The sequence below is a fragment of the Abramis brama genome (genome assembly GCF_963993115.1).
Source record: "Abramis brama genome assembly, chromosome: 22".
Classification (NCBI taxonomy): Eukaryota; Metazoa; Chordata; class Actinopteri; order Cypriniformes; family Leuciscidae; genus Abramis; species Abramis brama.
Window position 1 is genome coordinate 17,473,456 of NC_139984.1, and position 13,180 is coordinate 17,486,635.

The 13,180-nt window shown below is 38.1% G+C and overlaps 1 protein-coding gene across 2 annotated transcripts in view; it reads right to left on the bottom strand.

The window, feature by feature from the left end:
* megf6a (multiple EGF-like-domains 6a) overlaps nt 1-13,180 on the bottom strand; it is a 61,147-nt gene that overhangs the window by 11,750 nt on the left and 36,217 nt on the right. For both annotated transcript variants that reach the window (XM_084099997.1, XM_084099998.1), the window contains 12 exons: nt 12,205-12,330; nt 9,274-9,396; nt 8,713-8,835; nt 6,198-6,335; nt 5,743-5,865; nt 5,470-5,592; nt 4,529-4,696; nt 4,314-4,445; nt 3,599-3,727; nt 3,280-3,408; nt 2,002-2,136; nt 1,785-1,919 (listed from right to left, as the gene is read on the bottom strand). In XM_084099997.1, the coding sequence (XP_083956123.1) occupies nt 1,785-1,919; nt 2,002-2,136; nt 3,280-3,408; nt 3,599-3,727; nt 4,314-4,445; nt 4,529-4,696; nt 5,470-5,592; nt 5,743-5,865; nt 6,198-6,335; nt 8,713-8,835; nt 9,274-9,396; nt 12,205-12,330 (1,584 nt within the window). The remainder of the gene's footprint in view (nt 1-1,784; nt 1,920-2,001; nt 2,137-3,279; nt 3,409-3,598; nt 3,728-4,313; nt 4,446-4,528; nt 4,697-5,469; nt 5,593-5,742; nt 5,866-6,197; nt 6,336-8,712; nt 8,836-9,273; nt 9,397-12,204; nt 12,331-13,180) is intronic.

Here is a 13,180-nt window from a genome sequence, read left to right on the forward strand (position 1 = left end):
TGCTTGTTTGTCTAATCTCCTTTTTTAAGAACTGACAGGTCAAGCAACTACAGGCTATGAGTAAAAAAGGCAAGCCAAAGTGACTCTCTTCACAGCCTGTTGTTCCTAATTGATGGCAGACGTAGCACTCTGATCGTTTAATGACTTCCAGGCTGTGGGGTTTGACTGCCAGCTCAGTGTTTCTGGTGAAATATTCGGGATATTTCCGTACTCCCTGCCAAGTGGAGTGGACTGAGGCATGAAGGCTGCTGGGGTTCTGAACATCATGGCAGCAGGACAGTTTTGTTTTATACTCATAAAAAGGCAAGTATACATATCAACTCACGCAACTGAATGTCATCTGGCCCGAATATCATTATTAAATAAAAGTGTGCAAGTTTCAAGCAGGACCAACTACAGTTTTGAACTTTCTTACCTTGAAAATGACTTACTCAACATTTTCACATTTTCACCCCAAAAAAGTCTTGTTCAAGCCATTTTCAAACATTTCTGACCCTTTGTATTAAACAAGCTGGTTTTGCCAACGTTTTGATGTAAACTGACCCCTTTTTGCAACTTATTTTTACAATATGGTTACCATTTTGTTCATGTTCATAGTTTGAGAATGAGGGTGTGTATGCAACCTCTCTACATTGGCATCTGGTAAATTTGGAAAACAATGTTTTTTTTAAACGGGTTTTTGGTGAAAAGCCTGAAATGAAGTCTGTGGTTAACAAAACTCAAGATATTTTCATGTTTCATTTTACGACATAAAAGACATCAGTACATACTCCCTTGAGATTTTTTTTCTGTTTTCTTGAAAAAGGCAAGTCATGCGACTGTGATTTAGTTAGCCTACGTTTAGCTTTTTACTTCTGCCAATTGTATTTAGGCTTCAAAATTCTTAACTCATAAAAGTAGTTAATTTGTGAAGATTATTGTCACGATGTGTTAATGTCTTGTGTGAGGACTTTTGTTCTATTTCCTGTCTTATGTCATGTTTTTCATGTTGATTAGTCTCTCCAGGTGTGTCTTGTTAGTTCCCTTGGTTACCCTCGTGTGTTCCCATGACAATCAACAACACCCCCTTGTTACCTTGATAGCCTGTGTATAAATTGCCCTTGTGTTTCTCTTGTGGTTTGTCAGTTGTTGTTTGCTCTACAATGTCCCTGTTTCTTTGTTTGCCCTGGATTACCTGTTTGTATTGTTAGTAAAGTAGTGCTTGCATGTGGATTCTCTCTCCGCTTCGTCCCTGCCTCATTGTTACAATTATGATGATGAACCAAACTTTTGCTGGCCATGTTTTTTGTTGAAGGAACCAGGGTGATGCTAACTTCCAGATTGGCCTACAAAAATATGTCATCACTGCATCACTCTATTCTAACAATGCATGATTAAACTGTTAGTTTTAGCATTAATTATGAGCATTGAGCATTGTTTTCCCTGCTGACCATATCAGAACTGACCTGCGACCTCCACATAGTTCATCAAACTTTCAAAAGGCCAAGAAAATTCCTGTTATCCATGATATTTCAAAATCTGTTTTGTAACATGCTGGGCTTGAATATTCTAGATCTTTCAGTAGAGTGAAATACAGGATCATATCCACACATCCAGCAGGCCAGGAGATAAAGGTATTTCCATCAGTGTTTGGCAGCTGTGTTTGGCCTGGCCCCCTCATGTTATTCGTACTGTCAAACACTAGTCCAGCGTAACTTACACAATGACTCTCAGAGATGGCCATAAATCCACTTTTATGGAAACTCTTCTAACACTGTTCCAGCAAATACATGACTTAAACTCACCTTGTTCGCAGTGCTCCCCGTGAAGACCTGCTGGGCACTGGCGCTGACATTGTCCGGTCATGTGATGGCAAGACACTCCCAATGGACACTGGCATTTTGATTTACATCCTGGACCATAGTATCCACTATCACACTCTAAAAAGCAAAGAACAACAGATAAAACATATTTCTCACACATAAGCTGTCAATCCAGTGAATTGTACTTCCCTGAACTGACCTAGGTCGCAGGTCTTGCCTTGATAGCCAGGCTTGCACACACATGTTCCATGACGTCGATGGCACTCAAGCGTGTTCTGCTGCACGCATTGACACTCCGACGAGCAGCCAGATCCATACGACCACTTGGGGCAAGCTGGAAAAGACATTGTGTAGGACATTCTGTTATAACCAAGAGAACCATCAGATGTTAAAATGATAACATGATTAACACAAATAGGAAATGTTCCTGGATCATCATCTTTGTAGGTTCTGGAACAACAATCAACTGAATCAATATATCAATGAATCAGGTATTAAGTTTAGGTTTAAACCACACTGAAAATCTGAAATCTGGGAATCTAATTTAAACCTGCTTTGAATGAAACATTTATGACAGACACTCTTAAAACCCCTTATTTTGTATTTAGTGCAACGTCAATCACTAATCAAACAAGCACATTTGTGACAATGTTCATGTGACTCTTTCACTGAAGTAGTCTTTCACTGAAGCTTAAGATGCTCTTTGGATCATCTCAAATCATGCAGGAGAACATGATTATCAGGTTTAACAAAAACTTGGGCTACATTTTATTTTTCAATAGTCCACTTTAGACATTCTACTAACTATAAGTAACTCTTTCTACTAACTATAAGTAACTACATGTCAACTAACTCTTATTAATTTGCAACTACATGTCAACTAACTATCATTAGAGAATCATTGAATCATTTTCCTGTTTTCACTGTAAAGCTGCTTTGAAACAATCTGTATTGTATAAAGCACTATATAAATAAAGTATAAAAAATAAATATAAAAGTGACTTGACTTGAGTACAAGTAACTGTTAGGTTAGGGTTAGGGTATAGTAGTATATGTTGCTACAGTATGTACTTGCAAAGCTAATAATATTCAGTAGAATGTCTGTTGGGGGACCATCAAAATAGAGTGTTAGCCGATATTTAGCAGACACTCTACTAAGACTCTAATGAATGGTAGCTGACATGTAGTTGCAAAGTTACTTATAGTTAGTAGAATGTCTAAAGTGGACTACTGAAAAAAACTGTTACCCAAACTTGTATTTGTAATAGTGGTCTCAGACTTTAGGACCCCACTGTCTCTTTCCCTTTGATTTTATGGTTATGGTTTGGAATAGGATTAGGGCTTTGATTGCTTCACAGGAATGTTGTGTCCAGAAAAGGATGTTGATCCAGGAACATGTCCTACTTGGGGAAATCACTCTGTGTAAGTATCTCCTGGAGTTTAAGTCACTGTCTGTGTGATATACTGCTGGACTTACGAAGGTGACAGAACCTGCCGTAGAGCCCTGGATCACACAGGCAGGCTCCATATGTGCGGTGACAGCGCCCGTTATTGGCACAGTTACATTTCTTGTTGCAGTGCTTTCCGTAAAGTCCCTTTGGACAACCTAAATCACAGAGAGTAAAAACTACACATTTTAGCTTTAATTCACAGAGTAACATCAACTAAAATCATCAGCTGTAAATTGAGATATAAAACACAGGCCATATTTCATATAAACATACCAACAGTAATTGGAACATCAGATTTGGCACAGATACGATTTCATTTTATGCTCTAATCTGGCAGTCACTCACCGTCCTGGCACAGGTCTCCACTGACTCCAGGTGGGCAGCGGCACTTCCCGCTAATCGGGTCGCAGGTGCCACCGTTTTTGCACTTACAAGAGAAAGAACAGTTTCTACCAAATGTTCCCTCTGGGCAGGCTAAAATGGACAAAAGAAAGTGTTATTTCGTACTAAGTAAATATGACAACTATAGGCCTACACTACTGTTCAAAAGTTTGGGTTTAGGGTTCGGAAATTAATACTTATTCAGCAAGGGAACATTAAATTGATCAAATGTGGCAGTAAAAAATGTATAATATTACAAAAGATTTCTATTTTAAATAAATGCTGTTCTTTTGAACTTTTTAATCATCAAAAAAATCCTGGAAAAAATTTATCACGGTTTCCATATTAAGCAGCACAACTGTTTTCGACATTGATAATAATAAGAAATGTTTCTTGAGCACCAAATCAGCATATTAGAATGATTTCTGAAGGATCATGTGACTCTGAAGACTGGAGTAATGATGCTGAAAATTCAACTTTACCATCACAGGAATGAATTACATTTTAATATACAGTACATTAACAGTTAGTTTAAAATGTAATAATATGTATATGTATTTTTGATCAAATAAATGCAACCTTGGTGAGTCTTCTTTCAAATTTTTTTTTTTTTTTTAAATCTTACCGACCCTAAACTTTTGAATAGTAGTGTATGTTTCACACTACATAATGGACACACTTTGGTTACAGATTATCGCTGTCCAACCATCTGGGCAGTCACAACCATCTGTGTCAATGTTGCACAGTCCTCCGTTAGAGCAGTCGTCACACGTCAGGCTGCAGTCATGGCCAAATGTCCCATTCAAACACACTGCGATGGACAAGACAAACTAAGATTAATAAGAAGCAAGCCCCACTAATAATAAACCAAGACACTTGAAAAAAACAACACACTAAATTTCTCAGAGAGGGTGCTCTCTGCCCGCAGCTCTCCGAAGCGGTCTTCCTCATAGTCGTGATAGCGCTCCAGGGGTTGTGGGTAGTCCTGGAGGAGAGTGAGATGAAGGAGAGGTCTCTCAACCACCACTGGACTGGACAATTCCTCAACTGCTCTCTCCAGGGCTACACAGAGAAACAGATATATTGACATGATCAATGTTGTCTTGCTGTTACAACAACTATGTATCATACTGAATAGGTTTATCACACTGTGCTTCTTATTAGACAGATATTTTTCAAATGCCAAATAAAATTATTCAGATCTTTATTCGGATCCCCATGAGGTTCCAAAGAGTGGTTGCGAGTCTTCCAGGGGTCCATAAGACAATATTAAATATATTGAAAACATATATATAAAACAAATATGTACATAGAATATTGATTTTTCATTTCTGATTACTTCATTATGTGAGACAAAAGGTTATGGACTGTTGGAAATCATACCAGAACTATGTAGGAAATTATGTAAACAGGTTAGCTTTAATTTTACAAAATTAGTACATAACTCTCTGGAATACTCGACTCGGATTGGTCAGTCGATTCTGAGGTCAAATATTTTTGTATGATGACATTTCCCTTCCATTATTAATATAAAAAAAAAAAAAATTGTACCGTATGTATTCATTTATTTAATTACTTCTTGTCAAGTACCCATGAAATAACTGGATAATGTACAGTCAGCTAGTCATCATCGCAAAACAAACCCCTTCATAATCTAAGTGATCCTGCGCCTGATCACTTAGGGTTTATTTTGCAACGATGACCATATTGCTGTACATATCCGACCACAGAATGTGTCTAACCAATCAGAATCAAGTAATCTAAATAGCTGTATAAAGCAAACCTAATGCATAGCAAATAACTAATATCCACTTTGAACCCCACAGTGTACTTACAGATGCAGGAATGTCTATCGTCAGCGAGCTGGTTTCCAAACTGACAGAAGCAGTGATAGGAGCCAGCGGTGTTCTGACAAATGTGCTCACAGCCCCCATTATCAGACAGACACTCATCCACATCTACACACCAGAAGAAAACACAACGCTCTTAGACAATGTCACTGCACTGTGATGTAACTAGGGCTGATTTCATTATAGCATTGCCAGTAACTGATACGTCTCCTCGCTCTTCTTTAATAGTCGATCTGTAATAAACAGGTTGTGATGTACCGTCACATCCACATCCATCTGCATTGAGTCTGTATCCTGCCCTGCAGTAGCACTCATAACCTCCAGCGTAGTTTGTGCAGTCCTGCTCACAGCATGAAGTTCCCTCCTCACATTCTTCCAGATCTACAAGACAAATAAAAGCAGCACAGGAAGCGAGGCCATGAGCCATTGGTGTGTATTAGGACTCTGTAGACCGGGTATTTACATAAGCACAATTCCAGTTCTGAAGAGAGAACCTTCAGGGCACAGCCAGAAAAACACAAGACCTAAAACTGCTGAGATCCAGCTGGCAGACATTCGCTTTTGCAGGAAATAGTCGTTCATTTTGTTTGAGGAATGATGATTTTAAAGGTTTATCAGTGCAGCTGGATGCACGCTGAGGCCAAGAGATAGATTTCATTGGAGTTATTCTGTAAAACTAATTTATGTATCTGTCTGTACACCTGCACACTCACCCAAACAGGTTTTGAGGTCCTCTGCGAGCTGATAACCCTGGTTACAGCTGCAGACGGGTCCGAGTGCGCCGTGCTGACAGTGGTGCGAACAGCCACCGTTATCAGAGTCACAACTGTTAACAATCTCCATTTCAATACCTACAGGAAAGTGAATGATTCATTGGAACAATTGTTTAAAAACAAAAATGATTATGAACACTTTAAACAGCATGAATCTCACTGCATTACATAACAAATATCAAACTTTGTGTCATTTATTGCAAAGTTGTCACTTTCTGGTTTTCAAATGTTAGTGGAACATGTTCATATTTAGTGTAGTTAATCCCATGTCAAGTGCTAGGCCAATCTTGCTGATATCGATACCAATAACTCCACTACCAGTATATTTATTTGTTTATTTAATTCAACTTCAATTTTTATAGCCAATCTCCTATACTGTGCTAGTTTCATAATAAAATTTCATAAGAAGAGAAAAGAAAAGAAATCTGATAGCAAGTGCTAGGCCAATATCACTGATATTGATTCAAAATTGAATAGGCCTAAACAGCAAATGTTCAACAAACAATCTTTGTGTATTATGTTCTAACAACAATTACAGAACATGAGGAATTTTAACTTAACGTTTTTTTAAACGTTTTGTGCATTTACAGCTGATAAATAGTTCCTATTCTATTCACTAATACAGTTCAGCTTTGTCATTTTGAAGCTTACTTTATGAATTATTTTCTTGCTAAATAAATCAAACACGTTACCGTTTAAAAGTTTAGGTCAGTCAGATTCTTCTTAGAAAGACATTTTTATTTAGCAAGTACGCATTAAATTAATCAATGTGTTAACAAAGACATTTATAATGTTACAAAAGGGTTCTTTTCTTTCGGCTTTCCCAACACAGGAATAGAAAAAACAGAAAACAGTTATATTAAACTAATAATATTTCACAATATTACTGTTTTTTTACTGTATTTTTGATCTAATAAATGCAGTCTTGTAGCCTGGATGCCAGCCGAACTTAGCCCCGCCTACAAAAATTTTAGGTCGGGAAGTTCGGTCTGGACTCGATCCGTTGAGGAGCTATTATCATAGATATCATATATAAACGCTAGATGTCTTATGGCACAGTCACTTCCGGCATCACCGTTCAGCCATCTTGTCACAGTGAAGCTGTGAATTAAGGTGAATGATCAGCATGCACACAAATCCTCGTATGTCGCTGAAATCTTGACGGATTTACAAACGGTTTGGTTTCTTACAAACGTTATTAACGTGGCTATAATTCCGAATGCTTGAACATGTATGTTATAATTATTCATATGTATGCAGTGTATGTATGCAGTGTCATATCTACATCTCTGACGTTTATAACAAACCAAACCGTTTGAAAATCGGTAGAAAATTGAGCAAGTTATGGTTATTTAAAAGTACATGCACCATTAAACGAGTGAGCGAGCACACTGTGGCAAGATGGCCGCCACGTGCGGACGTCGACCTCCATTGGCCAGCAGCGCGCACGAGACATCTAGCGTTTATATATGATATCTATGGCTATTATGCCCAAACAAAAATTGTTCGGACCAATCAAATTGTCAGGGCGGGCTTTATACGATGATGGACAGATGAGCAACGGTAACGTAATCATCCACGTCATCAACGAGCGCTTGGGTTGAATTCAAATGACTGCCGCTGGAGAATTGAGATTTCACGAGTTCACGCTTACAAATAAGTCAGATAGAATAAATGCATATTTGGCGTATTTGCCTGTCCAAGGAGAGGCTCCAGGCTCGGTATTCGGCCCGAACCCTAGGCTACTCCCCCCGTATTCCAAGCTGTGGAAGAACAAGCCGAGAGTGATTGGAGGGATGCTGAAAACTGTCAAGGAATGTTCGGTGAGTTGACAGAGTGAATAAATATATGCTTCCTCTCATGCTGATAGTGTAGACCGTAGACGGTAATTGTTTGATGACAAGTTGATTGGATTGATAATTTGAACGTGCTCCTCCCGAACTTTGTTTATAAAACATCATGTGTAGATTCCGCCATCGCGTCTGTTATAGAAGATATCGACAGCGCATTAATTTTAAAAAAGGAACAGAGAACCGCGATCAAGGCATTTGTCAATCGGAAACATGAATGAAAAACATACGTCACTTACTCCATTGCTCTGATTGGTTGTAGGTCTATCCAATTGAGTGCAGAGGCATTTTCCTTCCTGGTTCGGTTGAAACACGCCCCATAATCACAGCTCAATGGATCAGTATCAGACTCACATTCTGACTAGAATCTGAGTATGACGACGTCAGGCTAGCAGTCTTGGTGAGCAAAGACTTCTTTCGTTAAAAATCTTACCAACCCCAAACTTTTAAATGGTAGAGTAGTTAAAGTTCATCCACAAGCAGGATCGATACTACATTATTAAAAGTATCAATACTTCAGACTTGTCTCACCCATCCCTACTTTTTGGGACCATTGGGGTTCAGTGAACCGTGCTCAGAAGTGAATTAAGAGAAAGTTAGCTCACGGTAGCATTTCCTGCCATCAGAGCCCAGCTCATATCCTGGTTTGCAGAAGCAGGAGAAAGAGCCCGGGGTGTTCCGGCAACTGTGAGCGCATGCCGCCAGTCCCGTTTCACACTCATCAACATCTGAAACACACCAATTACAAGTTCCTGATGACATGTCACCTTTTTCTACTTATACAGAGATCTACTTAGATGAGAATTCCCTTTGGATTTGTTGAGTCAGAAAACAGGAATTTCTTCAATGAATATCAATGAGTGCAACCTCTCAAGCTCTAACTGGTTCCATCATGGCCTTGAGAGTGGAAAGCTCTGCTCACTGTCTCCCTCTCCAGTCCTGGCCAGCGTTGAGAAGATGAGCCATGTTCTACAGTTTTCAGCTATCTAATTAAAAACAGTGCTTCCACTGTTCTCACACCATGGGAAAGAAACTTCTTTAAAAACTTTGGAAAAAGAGGATCCAGCATCCAGCAGAGGAGAAACCCTTTAATACTTTCCATGACAGCGTAACTGAACCCTAGCAAGGTGGGAAGGCCCTTCACTGCTGCTGTCAGAAGCTTTTACCTTCACAGTTCTTCTGGTCCGGGGCCAGCGTGAAGCCTTGGTGACAGCTGCACACAGCATGACCGGCATCACTGCGACACGAGTGCGCACAGCCGCCGTTCCTCTCCGCACATGGGTTCCTCACTGAAACACATGCCATTTGAGTCAGATCGTATTAGTCATTTTACTGGCTGTCTCCCTCACGCACACAAACTCTCATTATCTTGTCAACACAGTCCATGTAATACAGTACACATACTTCCTGCTTTCTGAATTCCCTACTTGCCTCAGTCACGTTATGACATAAAACACATCATACAACGCAATTTTGAGACCCTTTTGAGGACAGTTTCTATCCAAAATAAATATATTAAAAAATCTTTTTAACATATAGCGTGATATACTACATCAGGGAGAAACAAATATTGCCAGGTTTATGACTGCTATAAACTTATTTTTCAACACATTTTTATAGGTTTGGGTGAGCAAATCGTTGACGATTCGAGGCCTTGGCCTACCATTTAAATCATGCCATGAATATGATATTTATTGCTGATATACAGTACAACAGCTCTGGAACTGTTTCACTTAGCTTGTCTGTGTTTGTCCATTCCAGATGTTAAGGTGACTCTTTCTACACATCACATAATTACGCCAATAGTTTGTCTTAATGAGTGAATCATTGATTTGTTGGCTCAACCGATTCATTCAAAAACACTGATAACATTAAGGACTGGAACAAATGACTCCCTGTATGCGTCCAAATATACCTACTTTCTTACTATATAGTAGATAAAAAACAGTATGTGAAAAGAGTATGTCTGACTTCATAGTATTCATAAAACAGCAGGTGAAAATGACAGCGACTTTATGAATGATCTTATGAATGACTTTGAGCAAGTCATTGAATCATTCACTCAAGCGATTTGTCAAAAACATGGATTCACTTAGCAAAGGAGCTTCTGTGTTCTACTCAAACCATTAATTCTGCTTTGGCCTTTGTGTTGAACTATTTTCAAAAAAGACAAAGAGCTGACAATATGTCTCTTAAATCGAAGTTACTCATTATTAACTGATTGTTTATTTAAAACAGTGCAATGCTGTTTGTCTGAATATCAGTAATTAAATTCACCTTATTTTTCAATGCAGAAGTAAACCATTTCCTGTGAATGTGCAAGACTTCCGACTCATTAGCTACTAAATAAATAGAAGAATAAAGTACAGTAAACGGTATGATTATTTGCTCTACAAATCAGTGTGTTTATGATTACGATAACATTAAAATAACAACAAATACTATTTTGCCATATCACGCAGCACAACAAACTGTTTTTATAGAAAAAAAGCTAAAACCAGAAGCCTTGCACATGCAAGTTAAAAAAGCTTTTACATTGAACATAAGGTGGATATTGTAATAGGTTTTGTATTGATTGATTCAGAACAACAGTGTGTGAAACTGCTTGAAAATGTAATGCAGCATATGATGCTTATGATATATACTGTATGATATAGTCTTTATATCATATGTTTAATTGATATAAACATATATATCATTGTCTTTAAGTAAACTAACAAGTACAAATACTTTTGTCCCAGGACTCATCTGTACTTTGATCACAACAGTTTGAAAACAATAAAATTACATTTTCCATTTGCCGAATTGAACTCTCCACACTCTCTCGTGACCACACTGATGCATGGAAGGTTTTTTTTTGGCAATGTCTTACAGTTACACAATGAGATACACATTCTCTTTCTCCCTCCTTCTTTCTCCTTGTCTTCACCTAACTCTCAGTGGTAAGACTTCATAGGGGAACAATTGTATCTGGTGAGTGTCAGGACATTGGATATGTGTGGTAGTGTAGATTGAATATGAATTTTGGCAGACACACTGGAATTGACACAGTGTCCGCCAAGATGAGGATGCTATCGCCTGAATAATATAAGTTTCTCTCAGTGAAAACTGCTGTTTAAAGCAGGCCAAAAATGCACATAGGTTTAAGAAATTGCTGTTCAAGTGACTCACACTGCAAGGTCTGAAGTTCTGGTTATAACACACTAGTCTAACCTTATTTGAATTCAGTCAGGACTGATACAGATGCCCTCTTCTGCAACCTTCACTGTAAAAAATTTCTAACCCTCCCAAATCAAAAATTTGAAGTGACCGATAACATCTAAATTTTTCAATTGGCCCAAGTGAAATTCTTGTTGCAATAGTCTGTTAACATTGGCTCAATGAGAAATAATACGTCAGACTAATTGAAAAATTTAGATGTTATCGGTCACTTCAAATTTTTGACTTGGGGATGTAATTTTTTTTTTACAGTGTTCAAGTCGCCAAATCAGTGGCCAATATCTCAGAAAAACATCTGGGTTTTAGTGTTTTGATCAGTTTCTTTAGCTTCTACCTTTCTACCAAGAACCCTTTCATCCACACGTCCAAAAGCTACATACTGACTTTATGACACAGTTTTAGACCAACGCTTTTCCTACTTTCATCATCTTGTCAGCATGCCCTTTGACTAACAGCATGTGATATGCACTGCCAGGACATTTTATGGACAACGTAATGAACATAACAAAACTTTCAAAAGGTAAAGAGTTTAAATAAGCAACAAAAATAACTGCTTCTATACCCTGCTGAAATAACCATCTTACACCAACATGAATTTCCATACTGGTCCAGACTGCTTAACGCTGGTCTGGTGCTGGTTTTAGATGGGGGCACCAGTATCCAAAACATATGATATTTGACTTCTTACTACTGTACTAAAGTTTTGTCAACAACATTATATCAACTATGTAGTAAGTTGAACATGAAGCCTTGCTATTTTGAAACAGCGAAAACAAGCACCATCTGAAGTTAATTTTGTTTTAATCTAAACATTGAGCACCACCAAGTCCAGCCACGGTTATGAAATTTAGATACACAAGTAGAAGAGCAAGACTCACGTCTGCACGTCTTGCCATCAGCTGTGAGCTGGTATCCGCGTCTGCAGCGGCACTGGAAGTGAACAGGAGAAAGCTGGACACATTCATGCTCACAGCCTCCATTATTCACTGCACAGGATAGGACAGCTGAGGGGAGGGAACAAAGAAATGACAGGGAAATGACAGTTAACAGCCAAACAATTCTTTAAAAAAAAAAAAATTATAATCAAAATAATCATAAACATATATACGTATTTGTGAATGAATTTCTATGCATTAAAATTCAAACAATTCCTGTAAGGCTTTAATAAGATCTTGCAGCATAACACATTAAACTGAAAAACAAATGTATTATTCTTGGGAGAAAATAATGCAAAACTGTCAGTGCTTTGTTTGCATTAGAGTGCACTCACTTTATATAACACTTTGTGGTAGCACCTTTGGCTTTAATTACATCAGTAATTCTGTTTGGATTGGACTCCCTTAACACAGGACATCTGGATTTTCCCATTTTATCCCTCCTTTTCGTGCAGAAAAGTTCAAATTGCGAGAAGACTTCCAGTTCACAGCCCGGTGTGGGTCAGTTCACAGATTTGTTACAGAGCTGAAGCCTGACCACTGACACGGTCACCATTTCCAGGAAATTGATCTTACTTTTTTAAATAGTTTCCAGCTTCTGCTGGATGTGTGATTTGAATGCGTACTGTATTGTCATTCATTTCAGCTTTCTGGCAGAAGGCAACACGTTTTGTACCAAAATATCTTAATTTGATGTCAGATGAGCAATGATTTATCTTTGAACATGACATGGAATTTGCTTTCATTTATTTAATGTTATAACCTATTGGATATTACTTAAGGTGAAAATATTCTGATTGATATTCTGATGATAATTTTATTTCAAAGAAAGTGTGTAGATTTTAATATTTACTTTTATTAAAAATACAAGTGTATTGTCACATTCTGTTTCATTTTCATGGACTTCTAGTTTGATTCT